The 23,423-nt window shown below is 43.6% G+C and overlaps 1 protein-coding gene across 4 annotated transcripts in view; it reads right to left on the minus strand.

Moving 5' to 3' along the window:
- Window positions 1–23,423, minus strand: part of LOC139542558 (signal peptide, CUB and EGF-like domain-containing protein 3) — a 104,631-nt gene that overhangs the window by 49,025 nt on the left and 32,183 nt on the right. For all 4 annotated transcript variants that reach the window (XM_071348134.1, XM_071348133.1, XM_071348137.1 and 1 more), the window contains exon 4: window positions 9,320–9,454. In XM_071348134.1, the coding sequence (XP_071204235.1) occupies window positions 9,320–9,454 (135 nt within the window). The remainder of the gene's footprint in view (window positions 1–9,319; window positions 9,455–23,423) is intronic.

Genomic DNA, 23,423 nt, shown 5'->3' on the forward strand with positions numbered 1-23,423 from the left:
ATTTACCGCCCATTTGAGAAATGTACCAGACCCATATGTATTGGGTGCATAACCCATAACCCAATACATATAACCCACCCACAGTACTCACAATGACAGAAATAATATGTAGATGATGGTAATGCAGCTGGACAGAACATGCAACTCATGTAATGAAGCAGACAATAAAACGTCAATTTCAAACATTTGCAATTTGCGGGAAAACACCATTCTAAACAGTGCACCTGATAGCGGTTCAATATGTTACAGATATGAACATCTCTGTTAGAAAGCGGGGGAATCTAAAGATGCAACAACTAAGTTGGGTTGCTAATATGACTAGGATGGTGCTTTTGGTTTCTGGACAACGAAAGAAAGTTGATATGAAAACCAATAGAACAGTAGAGAAATGGCATAGAGGTGGGTTCAATAGAACAGTAGAGAAATGGCATAGAGGTGGGTTCAATAGAACAGTAGAGAAATGGCATAGAGGTGGGTTCAATAGAACAGTAGAGAAATGGCATAGAGGTGGGTTCAATAGAACAGTAGAGAAATGGCATAGAGGTGGGTTCAATAGAACAGTAGAGAAATGGCATAGAGGTGGGTTCAATAGAACAGGAGAGAAATGGCATAGAGGTGGGTTCAATAGAACAGGAGAGAAATGGCATAGAGGTGGGTTCAATAGAACAGTAGAGAAATGGCATAGAGGTGGGTTCAATAGAACAGGAGAGAAATGGCATAGTGGTGGGTTCAATAGAACAGTAGAGAAATGGCATAGAGGTGGGTTCAATAGAACAGTAGAGAAATGGCATAGAGGTGGGTTCAATAGAACATGAGAGAAATGGCATAGTGGTGGGTTCAATAGAACAGGAGAGAAATGGCATAGAGGTGGGTTCAATAGAACAGTAGAGAAATGGCATAGAGGTGGGATCAATAGAACAGGAGAGAAATGGCATAGAGGTGGGTTCAATAGAACAGGAGAGAAATGGCATAGAGGTGGGTTCAATAGAACAGGAGAGAAATGGCATAGAGGTGGGTTCAATAGAACAGTAGAGAAATGGCATAGTGGTGGGTTCAATAGAACAGGAGAGAAATGGCATAGTGGTGGGTTCAATAGAACAGGAGAGAAATGGCATAGTGGTGGGATCAATAGAACAGGAGAGAAATGGCATAGAGGTGGGTTCAATAGAACAGTAGAGAAATGGCATAGTGGTGGGTTCAATAGAACAGGAGAGAAATGGCATAGTGGTGGGATCAATAGAACAGGAGAGAAATGGCATAGTGGTGGGTTCAATAGGGAGGTAATTGGAAATACATTTGCCAACATTATATAATTACACCTGTCTATACAGAAATAAATAAAATTATTCAAAATACTTATCCAGAAAGCATGACTTAGCCAAAGAGGAATTGAGGATCATTAGCTTATTAAAAAAAATAGCCGTTGATTGCTTAAAATCACAAGTTTGTAGGTCTATGCCTATTTGGGAAGCTTGCAATTTGGGCAGCGCGCGTGGCAATAGGCTAGCTGATTATTGAACAGCAGCTGTCAGTGAAAAGCATCTGAAATATGTGTGAAAATAATGTGTCTTGAGTACAATTTAAAATGTTGAGACAAGAAGAAGGGGAGGGGTGTATGGAGAAGATATAGGTTGAGTCTCTCTCCAGAATGGCTCAGCTGTCTCCAGCCAATTCTTGTGCATTCATTGCTTCATTGTGTGAAATGTTTGCCCTTGGATTTTGTATTTATTTAATCAATTCCCCATTACATATGTCACCAGTAGTAAATGTACCGTTAATCCCCGTCATTTTGAATTGTTGCTCAATGAATGGGTTTATAAAAGCACATGTTTTACTCCAGCAACAACCAGTTGAGGAGCTGCAGGAGAAATCCCGCTCAAAATAGTATGCTGTGCACGTGTGATAGTTGTGTTGGACACAGGCACATTTAATGCCACTAAATGAATCAAATTAACCTATAGACCGATAAGCATGACGGTCAAATGTATTTCCATCAACTGCTATTTCCATCAATGAATAAAAAGCATTATTTTTGCAAAATAATTTTTTTGGGGCTGGCAAAAGTTTTATTTATCGGCTTAAGAAAATAAAAACGTCCAAAAGCCGGCTAACGGAAACCCTGCTACTGTGGGACATGCCCCTCTCTACCTCACTCCTCATCACTCATCACTTCAAGGTCACCTCTGCTCTCCCTCTCCCAGCGGACCACCAATCCATTCCCCCCGACAGAGAAGGGCACACAGAACAAAATAGAGCAACACAACACACCAGAGGCTTACCAGAATACCTGCACAAATAAAGGAGGCCACCCTCTCTCTATAATAAAAAGGAAAATGCCATTTCAATGCCACATTCTTTCTGAAATCAAAGGTAGACCAGCTGAAAGCAGCTGTCTGTCTGACAGGAGAGGGAGACCCCTCTGACACTAAGGCAGTCCACTGTGGCATGCTGGCCCAGCTAGCTTAAAAATGGCCTTCAACAAACCCGACTATGCAAAAGGATGCCCGCCACAAAAGAAGTATGGAGGATTCAACAGTAGCCCAGGCAAAACTTGCTAGAGCCGAAGCCACTGATGTATATATTTGTTATATTTGTTGAAGTGTGGGGAGCCATGTTGCCAATGAAAGCCCAGTCTAGACAAAGAGGGAACAGCAACTGAAGGTAAATTAGAAATGGAGATGAGAGAAAGTGGGAGGGAGGGGGGGTGAGGAGCGAAAGAGACAGAGAGAGTGAGGCGCAAAAGAGACAGAGAGAGGGAGGGAGAGCGGGAGTAAGAAGGAGAGAGAGGGCAGAGAGTGAGAGGAGAGTGAGAGAGAAGGAATGAAAAAGAGGGTGAGAGGGAGAGAATTGCAGAGAAAGAGAAAGCGAGAGAAAGAGAATGAAAGAGGGAGAGAGAAAAAGACAGAATGGAGGAGAGGGACAGTGTCCTGCAGGTCTTCTAGAGAAACAGTCTTTGATGCTGGACTAATTGTGAGACTTAATACGTAGCCATGGGAGCGCGGGACGTTCCACTCGCTCCACTTCCCCAGAATAGGAAAAGAGCCTAGTTATACGGTCGGACTGCAGAGCAATGGAGCAGCCACTCCTGCACTTGTAAAAACAGCTCTGTGGCCAGCATACAGCCAGACAGGCAGGCATGCTGAGATCCAGCTCCAGGAATGGGAAGGGACACTACAAGCCCTTCACAGTAGGGGCTCCAGGCAGGAGAAAGAGAGGCTTCTCTTTTCACACGACTGGCTATAGCCAGCCATGGCACACCATATCATGTGAAACACTTAAGAATACAAAGAATCTCTCAATGCATATAGAAAAGAACCAGAAATACAAATAACAGTCATAGTCCTGTGTGCCATGTAAAAAGCACCTGATACTCTCCATGGCAACACAGATAAAGAAGTTAGATAAATTAGGGTCAATTAGCTACTACTCTGTTCAGCAAGTGGGTTACATGTCCCCTGGTGATGAAGAATGTTTCATGTCAGGGATCACTGGCACCTATCTCAGCTTCTCTCATACTAAAATAATGTAGCCGCAGTGAAGCAGCAAAACTATGACGCCACCATGTGTAATGGATGTTATCACATTTATAGCAAAATTCCTGCTGCAGTTATGGCCTGGACATTAAATCAAATGTCCTGATGTACACAAATGCTATAATAGAATGTGTCTCAAAAACTGTGCCTAAAGCTAAAGTCAATTAAAAACTCTAGCATGTGTGTGTGTGTGTGTGTGTGTGTGTGCCTATATTTGTGTGTGAGTGTGTACATGCGTCTGTATGTGTGTCTGCACATGCGTCTCTGTGTGTGTGTGTGTGAGTGTTAGATGAGATGAGAGACCCTGCTAGCAAGTCTCATTGCACAAGGGCAAACAACCCCCCTGGGAAGCTACTGAAAGCTCCAAACACAGGAAGTGGTTTTCAATGACGAAGTAAACATTTCCAGGAATGGAAAGGATAGTCATGTTCTACAGTAAAGGGAAGAGATTATTAGGAACTCATTGGTCGTCCCAATGGTCAGGTAGCTGACAAAAAATGACTGAATGTGAATTTAGTGGTAAACGTCCAGTGTAAACAAAGGACACTTAGTTATAGTCTCTGATTCATCAACATAATGTATAAGTAGCTATGGTAACCATGTTTGAAAGAGCTGAGGAAAGTGATGTGCTAGACACTTGTCAGCCAACAACACACTTCAAGACTATAGCACATTGATTGGTATGATTAGTATATACCACACAATTCTCAAGGCCCTCTCCAAGATCTCTATATACCTGATATCCTGAGACTGATGTGAGTGCAGTGGGTACTGTGTCTTGCTTTGCCAAGGCCTCGTGTCATGAAGCATCTGTCATTTTGATCAGTTTAATTGTGTGATTGGGAATGGGAGGTCATTAAAAGTATCTCCGTCTCTCTGATGAAAGGCTCTAATGGGTTCCCACAGAACATCTGTGCTAGAAGATTAGAATCATCAGGTATAGAACAACCTGCATGCTACAATAAATTCCTCTTTTCTCTACAATATTATGTTACCTTTTGGTGTAATGTATGTTGAAAAATCAGCAGTTTGCCAGTTAAACAAGTAGACAGTCTGAAACGGAATATAGCCCATCAGTGTACACCATAGGTACTGTCATTCCGGATATTTAAAAACATACAGAAACCAAAATTATAGATGTCTGAGTTGACTGAGCAGCACGGAATTCCTGAAGGAGGCATTCCCATCTGCCAGACTCAGTCTCACGCACATATGTGGGTAGCAGGGACCCTGTTATCCCCCAACACGAAAAAAAATACAAAAATAAATCAAACACAAAGAAGTGAAACCCTCACTGACCTGAATGGCATTCCTATCAACCACTAAGCGCCTTGGCTGGTCTTTCAAAGACTTTATGTCTTGACTGGGAAGAAATGTTTGGGGAGAATAAATTAACTGTTACATTCTGTCCAGCGAAACGATGGGAGCCTTTATTTGGATAGAGAGTTTTTCATTCCTTTTTTTTTGTGTGTGTGGGGGGGGGGGGCAGCAGGTCTAATAAGAGTCAGCCAGGCTAGCAGCAGACACCTTGTCATTAGCTATGGAGGCTGGCAGCCCCCTGCTGCCTAATTGGCAAAGCTCTCTACTAACAAGGGCTCTCAGACAGCAGGGGAATAGCCTGATAGTGCCCAGCCCAGCTGCAACGTCCCCTATCAGCCTCCCCCTTCCCTAACTCACCCGAGGAACACCTGATCCATTGATGAAAGGTATGGGAAGCTGATGTCTTTTTAATGAAGGTGATAAAACTCATGAGCTAACTGCACCCTGGGCCGATAGCATGTTTAAGAGGAGGGCTGGCCAGGGCCATATTTATGAAGTACTGAGGGTCTCCTCTAAGCACACTTGGCAAAGACATTCAAAAATATTTTATGTTTCATTCCATATTTTCTCTCTGTGACTTTTAGTGTAGCCTTTGACACTTATACATAATTTTTCAATAAGCGAGAATGGTAATGCTGAGGATGAGTCAGGGTTATTGTCCAATAACTCGGCGGACTGGCTTCCTCCTTCACTTCCCTTTTCCTTTTAACACATAATGTTGTAATAATAGGCATAATAATAAGCAGATGCCTACTGTTATTCCGAATGTTTTTTCTAGAATAATGAAAAACTGACAGGGCAGTGATCTGTTGAGTGAGTGAGTTTGTAGATGTATGGCAGCTTTAATCTCTCCGTCCAAATGGAGCTCATCTGGAAGCAATGAAACGAATATTAACATGACAAATGGAACATTAACAGGGTGCTTTATCAAGAAAGAGAGAGAGAGAGAGAGAGAGAGATAGGGGGAGGGAGAGAGAGAGGGAGGGAGAGAGAGAGAGAGAAAGAGAGAGAGAGAGAGAAAGAGAGAGAGAAAGAGAGAGAAAGAGAGAGAGAGAGAGAGAGAGAAAGAGAGAGAAAGAGAGAGAGAGAGAGAGAGAGAAAGAGAGAGAGAGAGAGAGAGAGAGAGAGAGAGAGAGAGAGAGAGAGAGAGAGAGAGAGAGAGAGAGAGAGAGAGAGAGAGAGAGAGAGAGAGAGAGAGAGAGAGAGAGAGAGGTGCCTGGTCCTGAGGATGCTGTCTCAAACAGACAGACAGTACTGGGGTTGAGGGGGCAGTCCCTTCCCTTTGAAACACACGATCCGGCTATTTGCTACACTCAAATAACACTGTGCTTATGAAATGTAAACATTCACAGTTCACAAGGCCAGATTGATCTCATAAACCAGGCTTCCAAGATGCCTGGCTTTCTATACTGATGACTACATTTTCGCTGAACAATAGTGTAAAATGGCATCTTGTGAAAGAGGCCTTGGGGCTTTCTGATAGCGCAGTTCATCTCAATGTCAGGATAAGAGACGTATTCAGTGATAATAATCTTGTAATTCATGAATTGACATGCTACCCTAACTAAAAGCATGATAATAGTACTTATCAGTCAAGTTGATGGGGGGATTTCATTGCAGCTTTTCATCTACAGGTATCTACAGTTCCTTCAGAAAGTATTCAGAAAGCCTGAATTCTAAATGAATAAAACTAAAAATAATAATCTCACACAATACCCCTTGATTTATTCCACATTTTCTTTTGTTACAGCCTGAATTGTAAATGAATAAAACTAAAACTAATAATCTCACACAATACCACACAATGACAAAGTGAAAACACGTTTTTAGAAATGTTTACAAATGTATTAAGAATTTAAAACAGAAATACCTTATTTACATAAGTATTCAAACCCTTTGCTATGAGACTTGAAATTGAGCTCAAGCGCATCCTGTTTCCATTGATCATCCTTGAGATGTTTCTACAACTTGATTGTATTGATGTATTGAACATTTTATTCAGAAATATCACATTTACATAAGTGTTCACACCCCTGAGTCAATACATGTTAGAATCACCTTTGGCAGGGATTACAACTGTGAGTCTTTCTGGGTAAGTCTTTAAGAGCTTTGTACACCTGGATAGTACAATATTTGCACATTATTCTTTTCTTAATTCTTCAAACTCTGTCAAGTTGGTTGTTGATCATTGATAGACAGCCATTTTCAAGACTTGGCATAGATTTTCACGCCAATTTCAGTCAAAACTGTAAGCAATTCCAGTGTATATTTGGCCTTGTGTTTTAGGTTATTGTCATGCTGAAAGATGAATTTGTCTCCCAGTGTCGGTTGGAAAACAGACTGATCAGGTTTGCCTCTAAGATTTTGCCTGTGCTTAGCTCCATTCCATTTCTTTGTATCCTAAAAAAAACTCCCTAGTCCTTGCCGGTGGCAAGCATACCCATAACATGATGCAGCCAACACCATTGCTTGAAAATATGAAGAGTAGTACTTAGTCATTTGTTTTATTGGATTTGCCCCAAACATAACACTTTGTATTCAGGACTAAAATTTAATTTCTTTGCCACATGTTTTGTAGTATTAATGTAGCGCCTTGTTGCATGTTTTGTAATATTTATTCTGTACAGGCTTCCTTCTTTTCACTCTGTCATTTAGGTTAGTATTGTGGAGTAAGTATAATGTTGTTGATCATCCTCAGTTATCTCCTATCACAGCCATTAAACTCCGTAACTGTTTTAAAGTCACCATTGGGCTCATTGTGAAATTCCTGAGCGGTTTCCTTCCTCTCCGGCAACTGAGTTAGGAAGGACACCTGTATCATTGTAGAGACTGGGGGTATTGATACATCATCCAAAGTGTAATTAATAACTTTACCATGCTCAAAGGGATATTCAGTGTCTGTTTTATATATTTTTATCCATCTACAAATAGGTGTCCTTCTTTGGGAGGCATCCTTTGGATGGCAGGTAGCCTAGTGGTTAGAGCGTTGGACTAGTAACCAAAAGGTTGCAAGAACGAATCCCCGACAAGGTAAAAATCTGTCGTTCTGCCCCTGAACAAGGCAGTTAACCCACTGTTCTTAGGCCGTCATTGAAAATAAGAATTTGTTCTTATTAACTGACTTGCCTAGTTAAATAAAGGTAAAATAAATAAATAAAATTGGAAAACATCCCTAGTCTTTGTGGTTGAATCTGTGTTTGAAATGCATAGCTTGACAAAGGGACCTTACAGATAATTGTATGAGTGGGGTAGAGATGAGGTAGTCATTCAAAAATTCTGTTAAACACTATTATTGCACACAGAGTGAGTCCATGCAACTTATTATGTGACTTGTTAAGCAAACTTTTACTACTGAACTTATTTAGGCTTGCCATAACAAAGGAGTTGAATACTTATTGACTCAAGACATTTCAGCTCTAAAAATGTCTAAAAACATAATTCCACTTTGACATTATGGGGTGTTGTGTGTAGACCAGTGACACACAATCTCAATATAATCCATTTTAAATTCAGGCTGTAACACAACAAAATGTGAAAAAAGTCCAGGGGTGTGAATAATTTCTGAAAGCACTGTATATGTATGGCTCTGAATATATTGGCTCCACGCCTTCTCTTCTCTGACACATCCATCCCAATTCCAAAGGAAAGCTCCATAAACAAGTGTTGTTCCCGCTTCTGGCTACACGATTAATCTTTATTTATTTAACTCAGGTGTCCCGAGGCCATTCATACAACTGATGCTTTAAAAAGCTGCCAGATCAGATCAGTTCAATTTGAAAAGGACTGAAAAGAACAAAACACAGCCTTCCTTAAAGCTCAGGTGTTTTCTAACCACTCATACTTTTACCTTTGTTCACCTTTTTTGCAGGGCAGGCCTGTTAGGGAGGATCCTGCTGTCAAAGACCCGGTTTGATTCCCTATCATATCAGACCAGTCACAGAAGACATACCTGTAGGCCTGCAGTATTGCTACAGTATGTGTACATCCCAAATGGCACCCTATTCCTTATATAGTGCACTACTTTTGATCAGATCCCTATGGTTGCACTATATAGGGAACATGGTGGCATTTGGGACTCAACCTATAGCCTATCACTTGTAATAAAAGCCTAAACAAGGCTTAATGAAAATGCTGCAGTTACATCTGCAGTGTAAATGATACTTCCCCTGAATGGAACCATAATGAGGTCATGACCCCAACAGTTTAAAGTTCCCCTTCAGGTAAGAGAGCAGGACTAATGAGCTCATACTGGTATCCTCTCTGGCACCATAAATCTGGTGCAGTCCTTTCGCTGGAATGTGTGTGTGTGTGTGTGTGTGTGTGTGTGTGTGTGTGTGTGTGTGTGTGTGTGTGTGTGTGTGTGTGTGTGTGTGTGTGTGTGTGTGTGCGTGTGTGCGTGCGTGCGTGCGTGCGTGCGTGCGTGCGTGCGTGCGTGCGTGCGTGTGTGTTGAGGATGCAAGGCTAACCTTTGGGCCTTTGGATGCAGGTGTGCTGGTTGTCGCTCAGGAAGAATCCTTCTCTGCAGCGGCACTCGTAGCTGCCCATCATGTTGACACAGATCTGCTGACAGCCACCATTACCCTCCGAACACTCATCCACATCTGTAATGAAACAGGAAAAGAGAACAATCATTACAATCATTGCACCGAAATAGGTCCATGAATGAGGAGACCAATAGTGTCGAAGGGAATAAGGGATCTTCTTCTGCAGTTACTTTTTTGCACCCAGTCAGATAGATTTTACAGAAGGAAAATATATTGGGGCGGCAGGTGGTTAGAGCGTTGGGCCAGTAGCCGACAAGTTGGTGAATCGAATCCCCGAGCTGACAAGGTAAAAATATGTTGTTCTGCCTCTGAGCAAGGCAGTTAACCCACTGTTCCACTGGCGCCGAAGACATGGATGTCGATTATGGCAGCCACCCGCACCTCTCTGATTCAGAGGGGTTGGGTTAAATGTGAAAGTCACATTTCAGTTGAATGCATTCAGACTAGGTATCCCCCTTAAAATGACAGCAACATAACAAAACGGAAGATTGTTGGCATGGAAGGGTTGACACAGGAGAATACAAGAGTTCATGAACATTTCTGAAAAAGTATGAGCCTAATAACAGTCATATCAATGCAATAGAACCAGGGAAGTGGTTTTCAGCAGGGCAGACTGCAGAGGTCACAACATGAGGGGGAGATATGAGACATAGTCAAGAGAAGACAGAGGGGGTTGTCTGAAGAGTTGATGTCTCAGTTAATAGTTATCTGGTGTGGCAGCAGACAGAGTGGAGGGTTCACGGTTTGAACGCCTCCAACTGTGCGGCACTAAGCCTGAGCAGCACAATCCTCTGGCAACTGAGGTAACATGATCCACCTGGAACAGAGTACTGTCAATGACGAGCGTCTGTCAGCCCCTCCACTGAAGGAATGCCAGGAGAGGAGGGAAAAGAGTGAGAAGAAACGGAGTGGAGGAGAGGGAGTGGAAGGAGAAGGGGAGAGGGAGGAGGGGGTAATGAAAGGGAGGGAGGAGTGGAGAGGGAGGAGAGCCACTTGAAGCCTAGTGAAGTGCAGCACACAGCAGTAGTCTGTACAGAGGTATCTCCTGAGGCTATGCTTTGTCACTGGGCGTAGCACCGTAGACTAATGAGTAGGTACTAACGGTAGGTGCTGACATAGCATTTAATCCCATTGAGACTTCATTGGGCCCCTTACTCTAAAAGGATACGACTAGAGGTGTTCGGTACTCTCTGTCTGAAGCCAACTGAGACTACACCCAATCAGTGTTAACAGCACAACATCTATTCATTAACAACTTGTTAAAAATGTCAGAGCACACCAGTAACTACATGGGGTATTGGAACATAGAGAAACCAGATGTAAGCTCTTTTGAATGTATAGCATCAAGCCACCATCCTTACGGTGGGAAAAATCCAAACATAGCCCTAAAATGATTTAACAGTATCAAATTAAAAATGTTTGGGGCCATCCATGAATCTTTGAAGACCTTTTAAAAGGATTGTCTTGCACAGTGTCATACAATATTATATACAGTATATTTGTATTGAACCTTTATTTAACCAGGAAGTCTCATTGAGGTCAGAAGACCTCTTTCCCAAGAGAGACCTGTCTACGGGATTAGACGTTAGTAATGTTACCAGTCATCCCAGCATTCCCTATGCGTGACAGTGCCTTGAATCCAGGCCTCCTCCTCCCCTGGAGACCTGTGCTCTGTCCCTGCCTACGGACAGAGCTGGAACCCTATCCATCCCCATGCTCGACGCATCAACAGTCTGCTGTATACACAAGGCTTTTTTTAATAAACCGTCATGCGAAACAAATTTTCTGTCTATTTGTTCAGTCTGAGAAGGCCTCTGGATTAAGTTTCCTTTCTGGGGGATACTCAGCTCAGCATAGTTAGAAATTAAACTTCACTCTGTCCTCCTCTCTTTCACACAGACATAGACACACACAGACGCACACACACACCTCCAACTCCGGAGTGATCCCTTGAGTGATGTCAGAGTGGAACCTGACTAGACAGAAACCTCTGGGGTAGCTAAGTGGGTTAGTGGCGTGTGACCCTCCTGACCCCAACGACGTGCCAAGTCTAGCCCATCAGCACCGCTGCCTGCCTCCTCTCAAAACAATGTAATCATGTCACTAAGGCCCACTGAGAAAACCTGAGCACTATCGCTAGCCAGGTGATGTGTCTGTCCCTGCATCCTTGAAAAGAAATGAGAAATAAAGTTAGTGTTATAAGGACAGACCAGAAGGCCTGTGAAGGTTGAAGAAGTTGGAGCCGTTTCAGAGTGAAGTGTGCTCCATTTGAGCAGCAGAGCTGCAATCCACCCCAGCCTCAGTGCAGATGCTTTGGCTTTAATTTAACAGAGTCTTTCTCCACTGTGAAAGAAAGGGAGAGTGACAGCGGTAACACCTTTCAGCTTAGCTGCAAGAAACCTGCAGCTGCACCTTTGCAGATAAACCATAAAGCCAAACACCAACCTGTATGACACCCCCCCCCTCCAAATAAACACACACCAAAATAAGTGGGCACACACACACACACACACACACACACACACACACACACACACACACACACACACACACACACACACACACACACACACACACACACACACACACACACACACACACACACACACAGAGAGAGATGGAGAGAAGTAAACTAATGACACATGCATGAATATACACCAAACAAGCAGTCAGCCACAAAAAGCCAATCGGGAATTCTCTTTCCAAACCTCCAGCGCATCAATGAAGGTTTCATTTCTTGATTCCTTCATCCCACCAAATGAGGCTTTGCCTGTCACTAGATCTCTCCTGCTGCAATAATTGCCTGTGTTGTGTGCTAGGCAAGGCTGGCGTCCAAAGCAAATATTTCCAAGCGGAAAGGGATTCTGGCACAGCCAGGAGAAGTGATCATGTTATTTGGACTTAAACGTTTTTTTTTACAAAAATACCTTGAGAGTATGGGAAAAAAACGTGTTAATGAAGATAAAAGGGCTGCCTCAGTTATGAAACATGACATCTCTCCCTCTATCCCTCGCTTTGTTGTGAGGAGGAGATGGGAAAAAGGGAAGATTCAAACAGAGGGAGATTAAAAGATTGGTTGTGTTTGCGGAGGCCATGTCTGCTGGTTTCTCAGATAGCCTTGACTGTATATATAACATTTGGCCTTGTGCTGAGCTTCGGAGCCGTGTAAACATGGCGGCTGAGTTACAAAAACTCCTCAACTCTTATTTTGAGACGCGCTCATGTCTTTTTCTAAAAAGGTTCAGATACTCTCGGGACATTTATTGCTGACCCAGCACCAGAGATTTAAGGGGAAAATAAAAAACGATGTCGATCTCCTCCACAGTGCTGACCAAGAGTTGTGCTTCCACAGACCCAACAGACAGGCAGGCAGACAAGGAGACAGACAGGCATGTCTTTGGGATCCAGACCAGAGCAGACAGCCCAGAGACATGAAGAGGTGAGACCGAGGCCGGCCATTCGCCCTGTTTGTGCTTTTCATTTACAGGGGTATAAGAAACACACACTCCCTAATAAGGCAGCAATAAGGGCCAGGCTGAAGGCAGCACACAAACAGCATGCTGTGCTGCCTGAGCTGCCCTGGTAGGTGAGGGAGACATTATGAAGATAAACATCCCGTTGGCTTTGCTGAGCATCGGTAGGTGGGAGGAGGGAAGGGGGAGCATAGAGAGCTAGTCCCAAATTAAAACAAGATCCTTTCTTTTTTAAACAGGATTAGGGGATTTCCTCTTTCCTCTCCGTTGCCTCTGGAGTTCAATGACACGGCTCGTTCTTTCCACCCTCTTGACTGAACAATGACCACGGCGCCAGGTTTGAACCGAGCCGAGGCGCTCTGAGAGGAGCCCTGAGTGCACACAGACACAGGCCACGCGTAAACAAACACGCAGCGCTTATCAAGCACATGTCAGCAGGAGGTTGCACAAGTGAATGTGTTGCCTGAGCACAAACACACTCTCTGTTCGTTAGGTGGGTGGTTGGGAAACGAACTCAGAGCAGTGGGAGAGCTACTAGGCTAGAGATACTTTTTATTGGTTAGACAATGCACTTCCTTAGGTTAAGCCAATGTATAGGTGTTATTAAAGCTGATTTAAACCCTGACTAGCGTGACCACAATACACAAAAACTAAAAAAGCCTTTGCTTAGGCTGCATTTTGATTTTAATTCTTAAAAGCCTAAATTGTTGTGTGTGGACCCATTTAGGTATAAAAATATATTTAAAAAATTATTTGATAAAATGTTGAATTTGGATTTTACCCAGAGAAAACGCAAAAAAAGACAGTGAAGAAATAAATCATAAGAAACAAGTTTTCGAAGTGTTTGTCCTTTATCTAGGAGATATAAGAAAGCTTAGGAAATATATAGATTTTTTTTACACATATTTAACCCCATGTTTGGGTAGGCACAAAACTACATTCATACTTCCATTAAAAAAAACTGCTGTACCGGTTATCTTAAGATGAGTCCCGTGACACTTGTGGGGGTCGTAGAGAATACTGGAGAATCACCCCTTTCCACAGTGGGGTAACATTAACGTGTAGCCCAAACTGTTCGGACGCTACAAACAGAAGTTGGCACATCAACGGTACCGACCTCAGACGAGTCCTCTTACACTTGTGTGGGTCGTAGAGACCACCACCGTGTTTGTGAGTTTCCCCTTTCCATGGCGTGGTCATAATAACCATTTGGACGCTACAAACATTTTTGTGAGAAGACTGATTTTTGTGATGTGTCTCATAGTTTGACAAACTCCACTCTAGCTCTGCCACCTTTCACAGCAGATGCGGAAGTGCGACATAGGCAGATGCGGTGGATTAAGACGAGGGTTGCAAAGGGTGGGAAACTTTCCGGGAAATTTCCATGGGGAATTTGGGGAATTTTGCTTAGATTCATCAAAAAAGTTAACTTATAACAAGTTAACCTTTTTTGTGGGATACACATAAGGCAATTCTAGGTATTGTGGTTAAACTATCCCCAATTCAATGGAATTGCAACCCTCTGCATGCACAGTGCATTCTTCCATCACATGTACAGCTGATTCTCAAGATCTTGCACACTAATGAGATGCTATTGAGCCCACACTACTACACTGTCTGAGCCAAGGACTACATGCTTTCTGGTAAGTTTTGATTACAATACTGGGTGGGGTGAATATACACTGCTCAAAAAAATAAAGGGAACACTAAAATAACACATCCTAGATCTGAATGAATGAAATATTCTTATTAAATACTTTTTTTCTTTACATAGTTGAATGTGCTGACAACAAAATCACACAAAAATTATCAATGGAAATCAAATTTATCAACCCATGGAGGTCTGGATTTGGAGTCACACTCAAAATTAAAGTGGAAAACCACACTACAGGCTGATCCAACTTTGATGTAATGTCCTTAAAACAAGTCAAAAAGAGGGTCAGTAGTGTGTGTGGCCTCCACGTATGACCTCCCTACAACGCCTGGGCATGCTCCTGATGAGGTGGCGGATGGTCTCCTGAGGCATCTCCTCCCAGACCTGGACTAAAGCATCCGCCAACTCCTGGACAGTCTGTGGTGCAACGTGGCGTTGGTGGATGGAGCGAGACATGATGTCCCAGATGTGCTCAATTGGATTCAGGTCTGGGGAACGGGCGGGCCAGTCCATAGCATCAATGCCTTCCTCTTGCAGGAACTGCTGACACACTCCAGCCACATGAGGTCTTGCATTAGGAGGAACACATGGCCAACTGCACCATCATATGGTCTCACAAGGGGTCTGTGGATCTCATCTCGGTACCTAATGGCAGTCAGGCTACCTCTGGTGAGCACATGGAGGGCTGTGCGGCCCCCCAAAGAAATGCCACCCCACACCATGACTGACCCACCGCCAAACCGGTTATGCTGGAGGATGTTGCAGGCAGCAGAACGTTCTCCACGGCGTCTCCAGACTCTGTCACGTCTGTCACGTGCTCAGTGTGAACCTGCTTTCATCTGTGAAGAGCACAGGGCGCCAGTGGCGAATTTCCCAATCTTGGTGTTCTCTGGCAAATGCCAAAAGTCCTGCACGGTGTTGGGCTGTAAGCACAACCCCCACCTGTGGACGTCGGGCCCTCATACCACCCTCATGGAGTCTGTTTCTGACCGTTTGAGCAGACACATGCACATTTGTGGCCTGCTGGAGGTCATTTTGCAGGGCTCTGGCAGTGCTCCTCCTGCTCAAAGGCGGAGGTAGCGGTCCTGCTGCTGGGTTGTTGCCCTCCTACGGCCTCCTCCACGTCTCCTGATGTACTGGCCTGTCTCCTGGTAGCGCCTCCATGCTCTGGACACTACGCTGACAGACACAGCAAACCTTCTTGCCACAGCTTGCATTGATGTGCCATCCTGGATGAGCTGCACTACCTGAGCCACTTGTGTGGGTTGTAGACTCCGTCTCATGCTACCACTAGAGTGAAAGCACCGCCAGCATTCAAAAGTGACCAAAACATCAGCCAGGAAGCATAGGAACTGAGAAGTGGTCTGTGGTCACCACCTGCAGAACCACTCCTTTATTGGGGGTGTCTTGCTAATTGCCTATAATTTCCACCTGTTGTCTATTCCATTTGCACAACAGCATGTGAAATTTATTGTCAATCAGTGTTGCTTCCTAAGTGGGCAGTTTGATTTCACAGAAGTGTGATTGACTTGTGTTGCATTGTGTTGTTTAAGTGTTCCCTTTATTTTTTTGAGCAGTGTATTTTATATCACATACATGATTTTTTGTTAACTAGTAAATAGAACCCTACAGTTAGACCACTGGTGGCGCAGTGGTCTAACTGCTTAACTATCTTAACTTATCTGTACATGGAATTGTATTTTACATTTTTTTACATTTTTTTCTTCTAATCTTTACAGGAAAATGCCATAGGCACTATCTGATGTGTGGAGACATTTCACTGCAGCTAATGTAGAAGGAAAATCTGTGCACATTTGCAAATACTGTGCCAAATCATATGTGAAGAATGCAACAAAGATGCAGAATCATCTTGCCAAATGCATAAAGTTCCCTCAGCGCTCATAACAAGCAACCTCAGACAAATGTCCCTCTACTTCTATTCTTGGTGAAAATTATGAATCAGACACCTTATCGATAGCATGGTCCTCCTGGAATCAGACGTTTTTTGACTCAATGTAGGAACATAGTCAGAGAAATACTGATGAATGTCTTGCTCGAGCTGTGTATGCAACTAGTTCACCTCTGATGCTCACAGGCAAAGTGTATTGGAAGAGATTTCTGAATGTTCTTTGCCCAGCATACACCTCTCCAACCAGACATGCTTTATCTACTAATTTGCTGGATGCAGAGTTCAACAGAGTTCAAGTGAAGGTCAAGCAAATCATAGAGAAAGCAGACTGTATTGCTATCATCTCTGATAGGTGGTTGAATGTTCGTGGGCAAGGAATAATTAACTACATCATCTCCACCCCTTAACCAGTATTCTACAAGAGCACAGACACAAGGAACAACAGACACACCGGTCTCTACATTGCAGATGAGCTGAAGGAAGTCATCAATGACCTTGGACCACAGAAGGTATTTGCACTGGTGACAGACAATGCTGCAAACATGAAGGTTGCTTGGTCTAAAGTGGAGGAGTCCTACCCTCACATCACACCCATTGGCTGTGCTGCTCATGCATTGAATTTGCTCCTCAAGGACATCATGGCACTGAAAACAATGGATACACTCTACAAGAGAGCAAAGGAAATGGTTAGGTATTTGAAGGGTCATCAAGTTATAGCAGCAATCTACCTCACCAAGCAAAGTGAGAAGAATAAGAGCACCACATTGAAGCTGCCGAGCAACACCCGTTGGGGTGGTGTTGTCATCATGTTTGACAGTCTCCTGGAGGGAAAGGAGTCTCTCCAAGAAATGGCCATATCACAGTCTGTCGATATGGACAGCCCCATCAAATCAAATCAAATCAAATGTATTTATATAGCCCTTCTTATATCAGCTGATATCTCAAAGTGCTGTACAGAAACCCAGCCTAAAACCCCAAACAGCAAGCAATGCAGGTGTAGAGGCACCGTGGTTAGGAAAAACTCCCTAGAAAGGCCAAAACCTACGAAGAAACCTAGAGAGGAACCAGGCTATGAGGGGTGGCCAAGAGGACTGGCCACCCCTCATAGCCTGGTTCCTTCTACACCTGCATTGCTTGCTTGATCCATCAAGAGGATCCTCCTGGGTGATGTATTTTGGGAGAGAGTGGTAAACAGCCTGAAACTCCTTGAAACCTATAGCAGTAGCCATTGCACGAATTGAGGGAGACAATGCCATCCTGTATGATGTTCAGACTCTGCTTGCAGATGTCAGAGAAGAAATCCGTACTGCCCTGCACACTTCACTGTTGCTCCAAGCAGAGAAAACTGCAGTTCTGAAATACATTAAAAAAACGTGAAGAATTCTGCATGAAGCCCATACACGCCACAGCGTACATGTTGGACCCCAAGTATGCAGGCAAGAGCATCCTGTCTGGTGCAGAGATCAACAAGGCCTATGGTGTCATCACTACCGTGTCTCGCCACCTTGGCCTGGATGAGGGCAAGGTTCTTGGCAGTCTGGGGCAGTACACTTCCAACCAATGGCTTTGGGATGGAGATGCAATATGGCAATCGTGCCAACATATCTCATCAGCCACCTGGTGGAAGGGACTTTGTGGATCTGAGGCTCTTTCCCCCTCCCACCAACATCAGCCGCCTCAGAGCGCAACTGGTCCTTATTTGAGAACATACACACCAAAGCACACAACAGGCTGACCAATACAAGGGTTGAAAAATTGGTGGCCATCCGGGAAAATTTGAGTCTTTTTGAGCCTGACAACGAGCCATCCTCAACAAGGTTGGAAAGTGACAGTGAAGATGAGGCTTCAGAGTCTGATGTTCAAGAGGTGGACATTGAGGAGGTCCAGGGAGAAGACATGGACGCCTGAGAGGAAGACAGCCAAAGCTTTAGTTTCTCGACTATCATTTAACAGATGTATGTTGAAAAGGTTTTTTGGAGATGCGATGGATCATTGGGGATCATTCAATATTCCCTTTCTTTTGTTGTTCAGTGAAATCACCCCATGTGAAGAGTCAACTAATTTAATTAAATCAATTCGTAACTAAATCGTTTTTTAAATTTCTATTGGAAGGATTTAATAATTTGCAATTAGGTCTAAGGTTTATGTTTCTGTCTCCATATGATATGGTAAATATATCCAATGCAAAAAAAACACCTACATTTAAATGGTAATAATATTAATTTGCATATATTTCCATTAATTCCCATATATTCCTGTTAATTCCCATATATTCCTGTTAATTCCCATATATTCCCGTTAATTCCCACGGAAAGTTTCCACCTCTGAATATTCCCCAAAATGTGCAACCCTAATTGAGATGCATCCAATGCAAAACTAATGGATTTTATTATTATGTTACTTAGCACCTGTGTCAATCGACTCTAGGGAGATATTTCAGTGGAACAGCTTATTGTCATACCAACACGATATAAACAAAGCTAATGCTGCTTTGATCGAAGCCCAGCCTCCAACGATGCACTCGTTGCTCAGGTAACAGTTTTTGGTAAATATACACAAGAGAGAACCTAAACTTCCACTGTCTCACTCGGTTATTCCATAATAAAAAATGTTGCTTTGGTCATACCAAATGATATTCCTCTGTTCCTTTAAAACAAGTCAAAGTATTTTAAAAACAAACCCCAGAATGTGTGTTTGGGTGGACAGGCTCGTGCCAAGAAATCAAGAGGCCCTGACGTCTGCAGCCTGACGGCTTGCTGTCTGCTGGATGCTTACATCCTTAAAGCCCAATCCCAGGCTTGACTTTCCCCCCAAACCCTGCCAGTCGGCTCAGCTGGAATTGTTAATTTCATGGTGGATGGGGACGAACAATCCTGAGGGAGCGAGAGTGTTGATATCCTCTTCAGGAGCCAGCGAAACCCAAATCCTCCTCCTCCCTTACAACTCCCCACTCCACCCTCCACGCTTCATCTCCCCTACCTGGACTTTGGAAAGCCTCTCTGCCAAAACCCAATTTGTGCGTGTCACAACAGCAAAGTGATGGCACTCTGGGGAGAGGAGGGTATCTGACCAGAGTATTCTGGGTATCTACATCTGCAATGGAGAGATGGTGGAGGGGAGGGTGATTACTAAACTGCCAGAGAACCTGGGATTTGTGATTTCCCCTGGATCAAACCAGAGGAGTGATGGCCTTTACTTTACCAGAGCATCATTATCTGGGCTCCCTCTCAGACAGCTAACATATTTACACACAAAGGGGAACAGTGAGGTTAAAGTAATTTCCTCATGTCCGGGAGAGAATCAAATCCGATCTGTTGAGATTGAGTCAAGAGAGGGGTGGTGATGGGGGAGGGGTGGGGTTAAAAGTGTTGCATTAAAGGGTGCTTGCTTCAAAGAATGAGGATGTAGCGAATCAACGTGAGGCACTCTGGTGATTGTACTTTAACAACAGCCCCCTGGTCAATAATACATCAGGTATACAGGCTCAACCAAGCGATCACTCAAAGCTGTCACACTAGATTGGGGAGAAAACAAAGTTTTTCCACTTAGTCAGAGGGGCCGTTGCCATGGGAATGGGAATATCACATAAGAGAATAAGGAAATCACATACAACTTTAGTTACAGGTTGAAAGGTGAATACTAGGACTACAATTCCTGCTCTTCACTGACAGAAATGTGTAATAGTATGATGTGAAGCATTATGCAAAGCCTTTATAAACAGAGTGTTTAAGAAATAAAATGTTACCACAGTAATAGTATTGATCTTGTTGCTGAGATGATCTTTTGAGTGAACTGCTCCTACAACTGACAGGATGATACCAGAGAGAGAGAGAGACAAAGACAGAGACAGAGAGAGATAGACAGAGACAGAGAGAGATAGACAGAGAGAGATAGACAGAGAGAGAGAGAGAGAGACAGAGACAGAGAGAGAGAGAGAGAGAGAGAGAGAGAGAGAGAGAGAGAGAGAGAGAGAGAGAGAGAGAGAGAGAGAGAGAGAGAGAGAGAGAGAGAGAGAGAGAGAGAGAGAAGCGATGTCGATGTCGATGAATAAATAAACATAATGCGATGATGATAACAGCTCGGACAGCTGGACAGCTGGAGAGGACAGGGCCTGAATCATTACAACACACATTGCTCTGGAGACATTGCTGCCTTCCACACATCCATCCGTGGCGTGTGTTTCTGTTTATCTGTGGGCTCAGGCTCTGTGGTGGTGGTAGGGTAGGAGCAGAGGCGGCCATGTTTTGGCAATGCTTTTTCCATTCAGAGAACACAGACAGACAGGGCATCTGTGTTTTATTTGTCTATGTCCATTCTTCTGTGCTGTGTCTCTCTTTGACCTGGCCATGCTTGACATAATATCAGTAATGTGATCCCCTATAATGTTTTTCTGCCGGGGGCAAAGGTTAGTAAAGATGTGATTTGTGGTTTGCTAGCTATAAATCCATCAGGGTGTATTTTCACAGATGGTAATGATATTTGGCACCACATAGCCCTACTTGAGTGATTCCAATGGACCATACATTACGAATGATAAGAAGGAATTTAGGTTTCTAGAGGTCCTAAAAGAAAACACATAGCTCATAAATGTAGGGACATTTGTACCTTAGTGGGGACTAATGGACATCACACATCTATGAATCGCTATAGACTCCTTTTTAAGAGCCTAAAAATCCCTTCTGTCCCAAACACTATTGTAAACTAGGTGTGGTAAGGTCTTCAAAACAAAAGCCATTTCACTCATAAAGAATATAATAACATTGTTTCCGCTTCACTACTTCACCGCAGTGTGCCTCGTCGTAGAGATCTCGAGACATCAGTGACTACAGAGCGCACCATGAGGTAAATTATACAGCGACCCATAGCGATGTCGTACTCCACATGCACAGATTCACTGCGCTGTGACATCACATTGCTTCCACCTGAATTCCTGACTTCCTGATGTCTTTGTGAGGTGTGTAGGGCATTCAGGGGAGACAAGGGAGGCCAGAGAAACCTGAGCAGCCCAGTGAGGCTACGGTCGACTGCACGCTCTGCCGCCTGCCGCTGCCGCCCAACATCATTAACCACTGCTAGAGAGGCCAATTACCAGGACTCATGTGGTGCGGGGCAGGTCGGCGGGGGCCAGGAGAATGCCTCGTTAGCGACTCACAACTGACTAGGTATCCCCCTTTCCCTGTCTAACTCAACCCGGCCCCTGGCCTGACTAGCAGACACAGCACCCCCTGCTGGCTAGGGCCAGGGTCGTGTGAGAGAGGGCAACAGGAGAGGAGAGTAGCGGCCAGGGCCGTGTGAGAGAGAAGTGAGGGAGTCAAAGCCACCCAAGCATGTGGATCATCAACCTCATGTCTTATACAAACTTATTTTCAGTGGGTAAGGGCGAAAGGGTCTTGGCTCTGTGTGAACTTCGGAGGATCGGATCAGGTGGTTCTAGGAGTGAGTGACTATAGTATCACTCTGATTACAGTGATACTGTCCAGGTGTCAGTCTGCTCTCCAACCCACTAGCCAGAGCCTCTATTAGGTCTGAGCTCCTCTGAGCACCATCTGCACAGTCACTCCAGTTACAGGCCAATAGACTTAATCTTATCGAATGGGGCCAAAGGCACTTAAACCTTTAGGAAGTTAAGGGGGAACATGAAACCCCCACAATGCCTCTTCCTCTCATGTTTCTGTGGTAAGAAATAATCACTTAGAATTCCAGAGCGGGGATGTATAAGACAGTTTCTTCCCAACTCTTCCAAACTCTCATCAAGCCCCCAAAGCCAGGCTAGGGTAACTGCTAGGAAAGAACAGGCGACGCTCAAAAGATTTTGACACATTTTGTTGTGTTATAGCCTGAATTTCAAATGGATTGAGATGTTGTGTCATTGGCCTACACACAATACCCCATAAGTTCAGTAGTAAAAGTTTGCTTAACAAGTCACAGAATAAGTTGCGTGGACTTACTCTGTGTGCAATAATAGTGTTTAACAGGATTTTTGAAAGACTACCCTGTCTCTGTACCCCACACATACAATTGTCTTTAAGGTCCTCCATTCAAGCATTGAATTTCAAACACAGATCCAACTTCAAAGACCAGTGAGGTTTTCCAATGCCTCGCAAAGAAGGGCACCTATTGATTGATGGGGGGGAGATATTGCATATCCCTTTTAGCATGGAGCAGTTATTAATTACACTTTGGATAGTGTATCAATTCACCCAATCACTACAAAGATACAGGCGTCCATCATAAGTCAGTTGCCGGAGAGGAAGGAAACCGCTCAGAGATTTCACCCTGAGGCCAATGGTAACTTTAAAACAGTTACAGAGTTTAATGGCTGTGATAGGAGATAACTGAGGATGGATCAACAACATTGTAATTACTCCACAATACTATCATAAATGACAGAGTGAAAAGAAGGAAGCCTGAACAGAATAAAACTATTTCAAAATATACATACTTTTTGCAATAAGGCCCTAAAGTCAAACTGCAAAAAATTGGCTACGAAATTAACTTCATGTTCTGAATACAAAGCGTTATGTTTGGGGAAAATCCAACACAACACAACACATCACTGAGTACCACTCTTCATATTTTCAAGCATGGTAGTGGCTGCATCATGTCATGGGTATGCTTGTCACTGGCAAAAACTAGGGAGTTTTTTATTTGGATAAAAAGTGGCCTAGTTACAGTTTTGACTTAAAATCGTCTTGAAAATCTATGGCAAGACATGAACATGTCTGTCTAGCAATGATCAACAACCAACTTGACAGAGCTTGAAGATTTTTTTCAAGAATAATGTGCAAATATTGTACAATCCAGGAGTGCAAAGCTCTTAGAGACTTACCCAGAAAGACTCACAGCTGTAATCACGGCCAAAGGTGATTCTAACACGTATCAACTCACTGGTGTGAATACTTATGTAAATGAGATATTTCTGTATTTAATTTTCAATAGATTCAGGCTGTAACAAAAGAAAATGTGGAATAAGTCAAGGGGTATGAATAC

This window comes from Salvelinus alpinus, chromosome 17 (genome assembly GCF_045679555.1).
Source record: "Salvelinus alpinus chromosome 17, SLU_Salpinus.1, whole genome shotgun sequence".
NCBI lineage: Eukaryota > Metazoa > Chordata > Actinopteri > Salmoniformes > Salmonidae > Salvelinus > Salvelinus alpinus.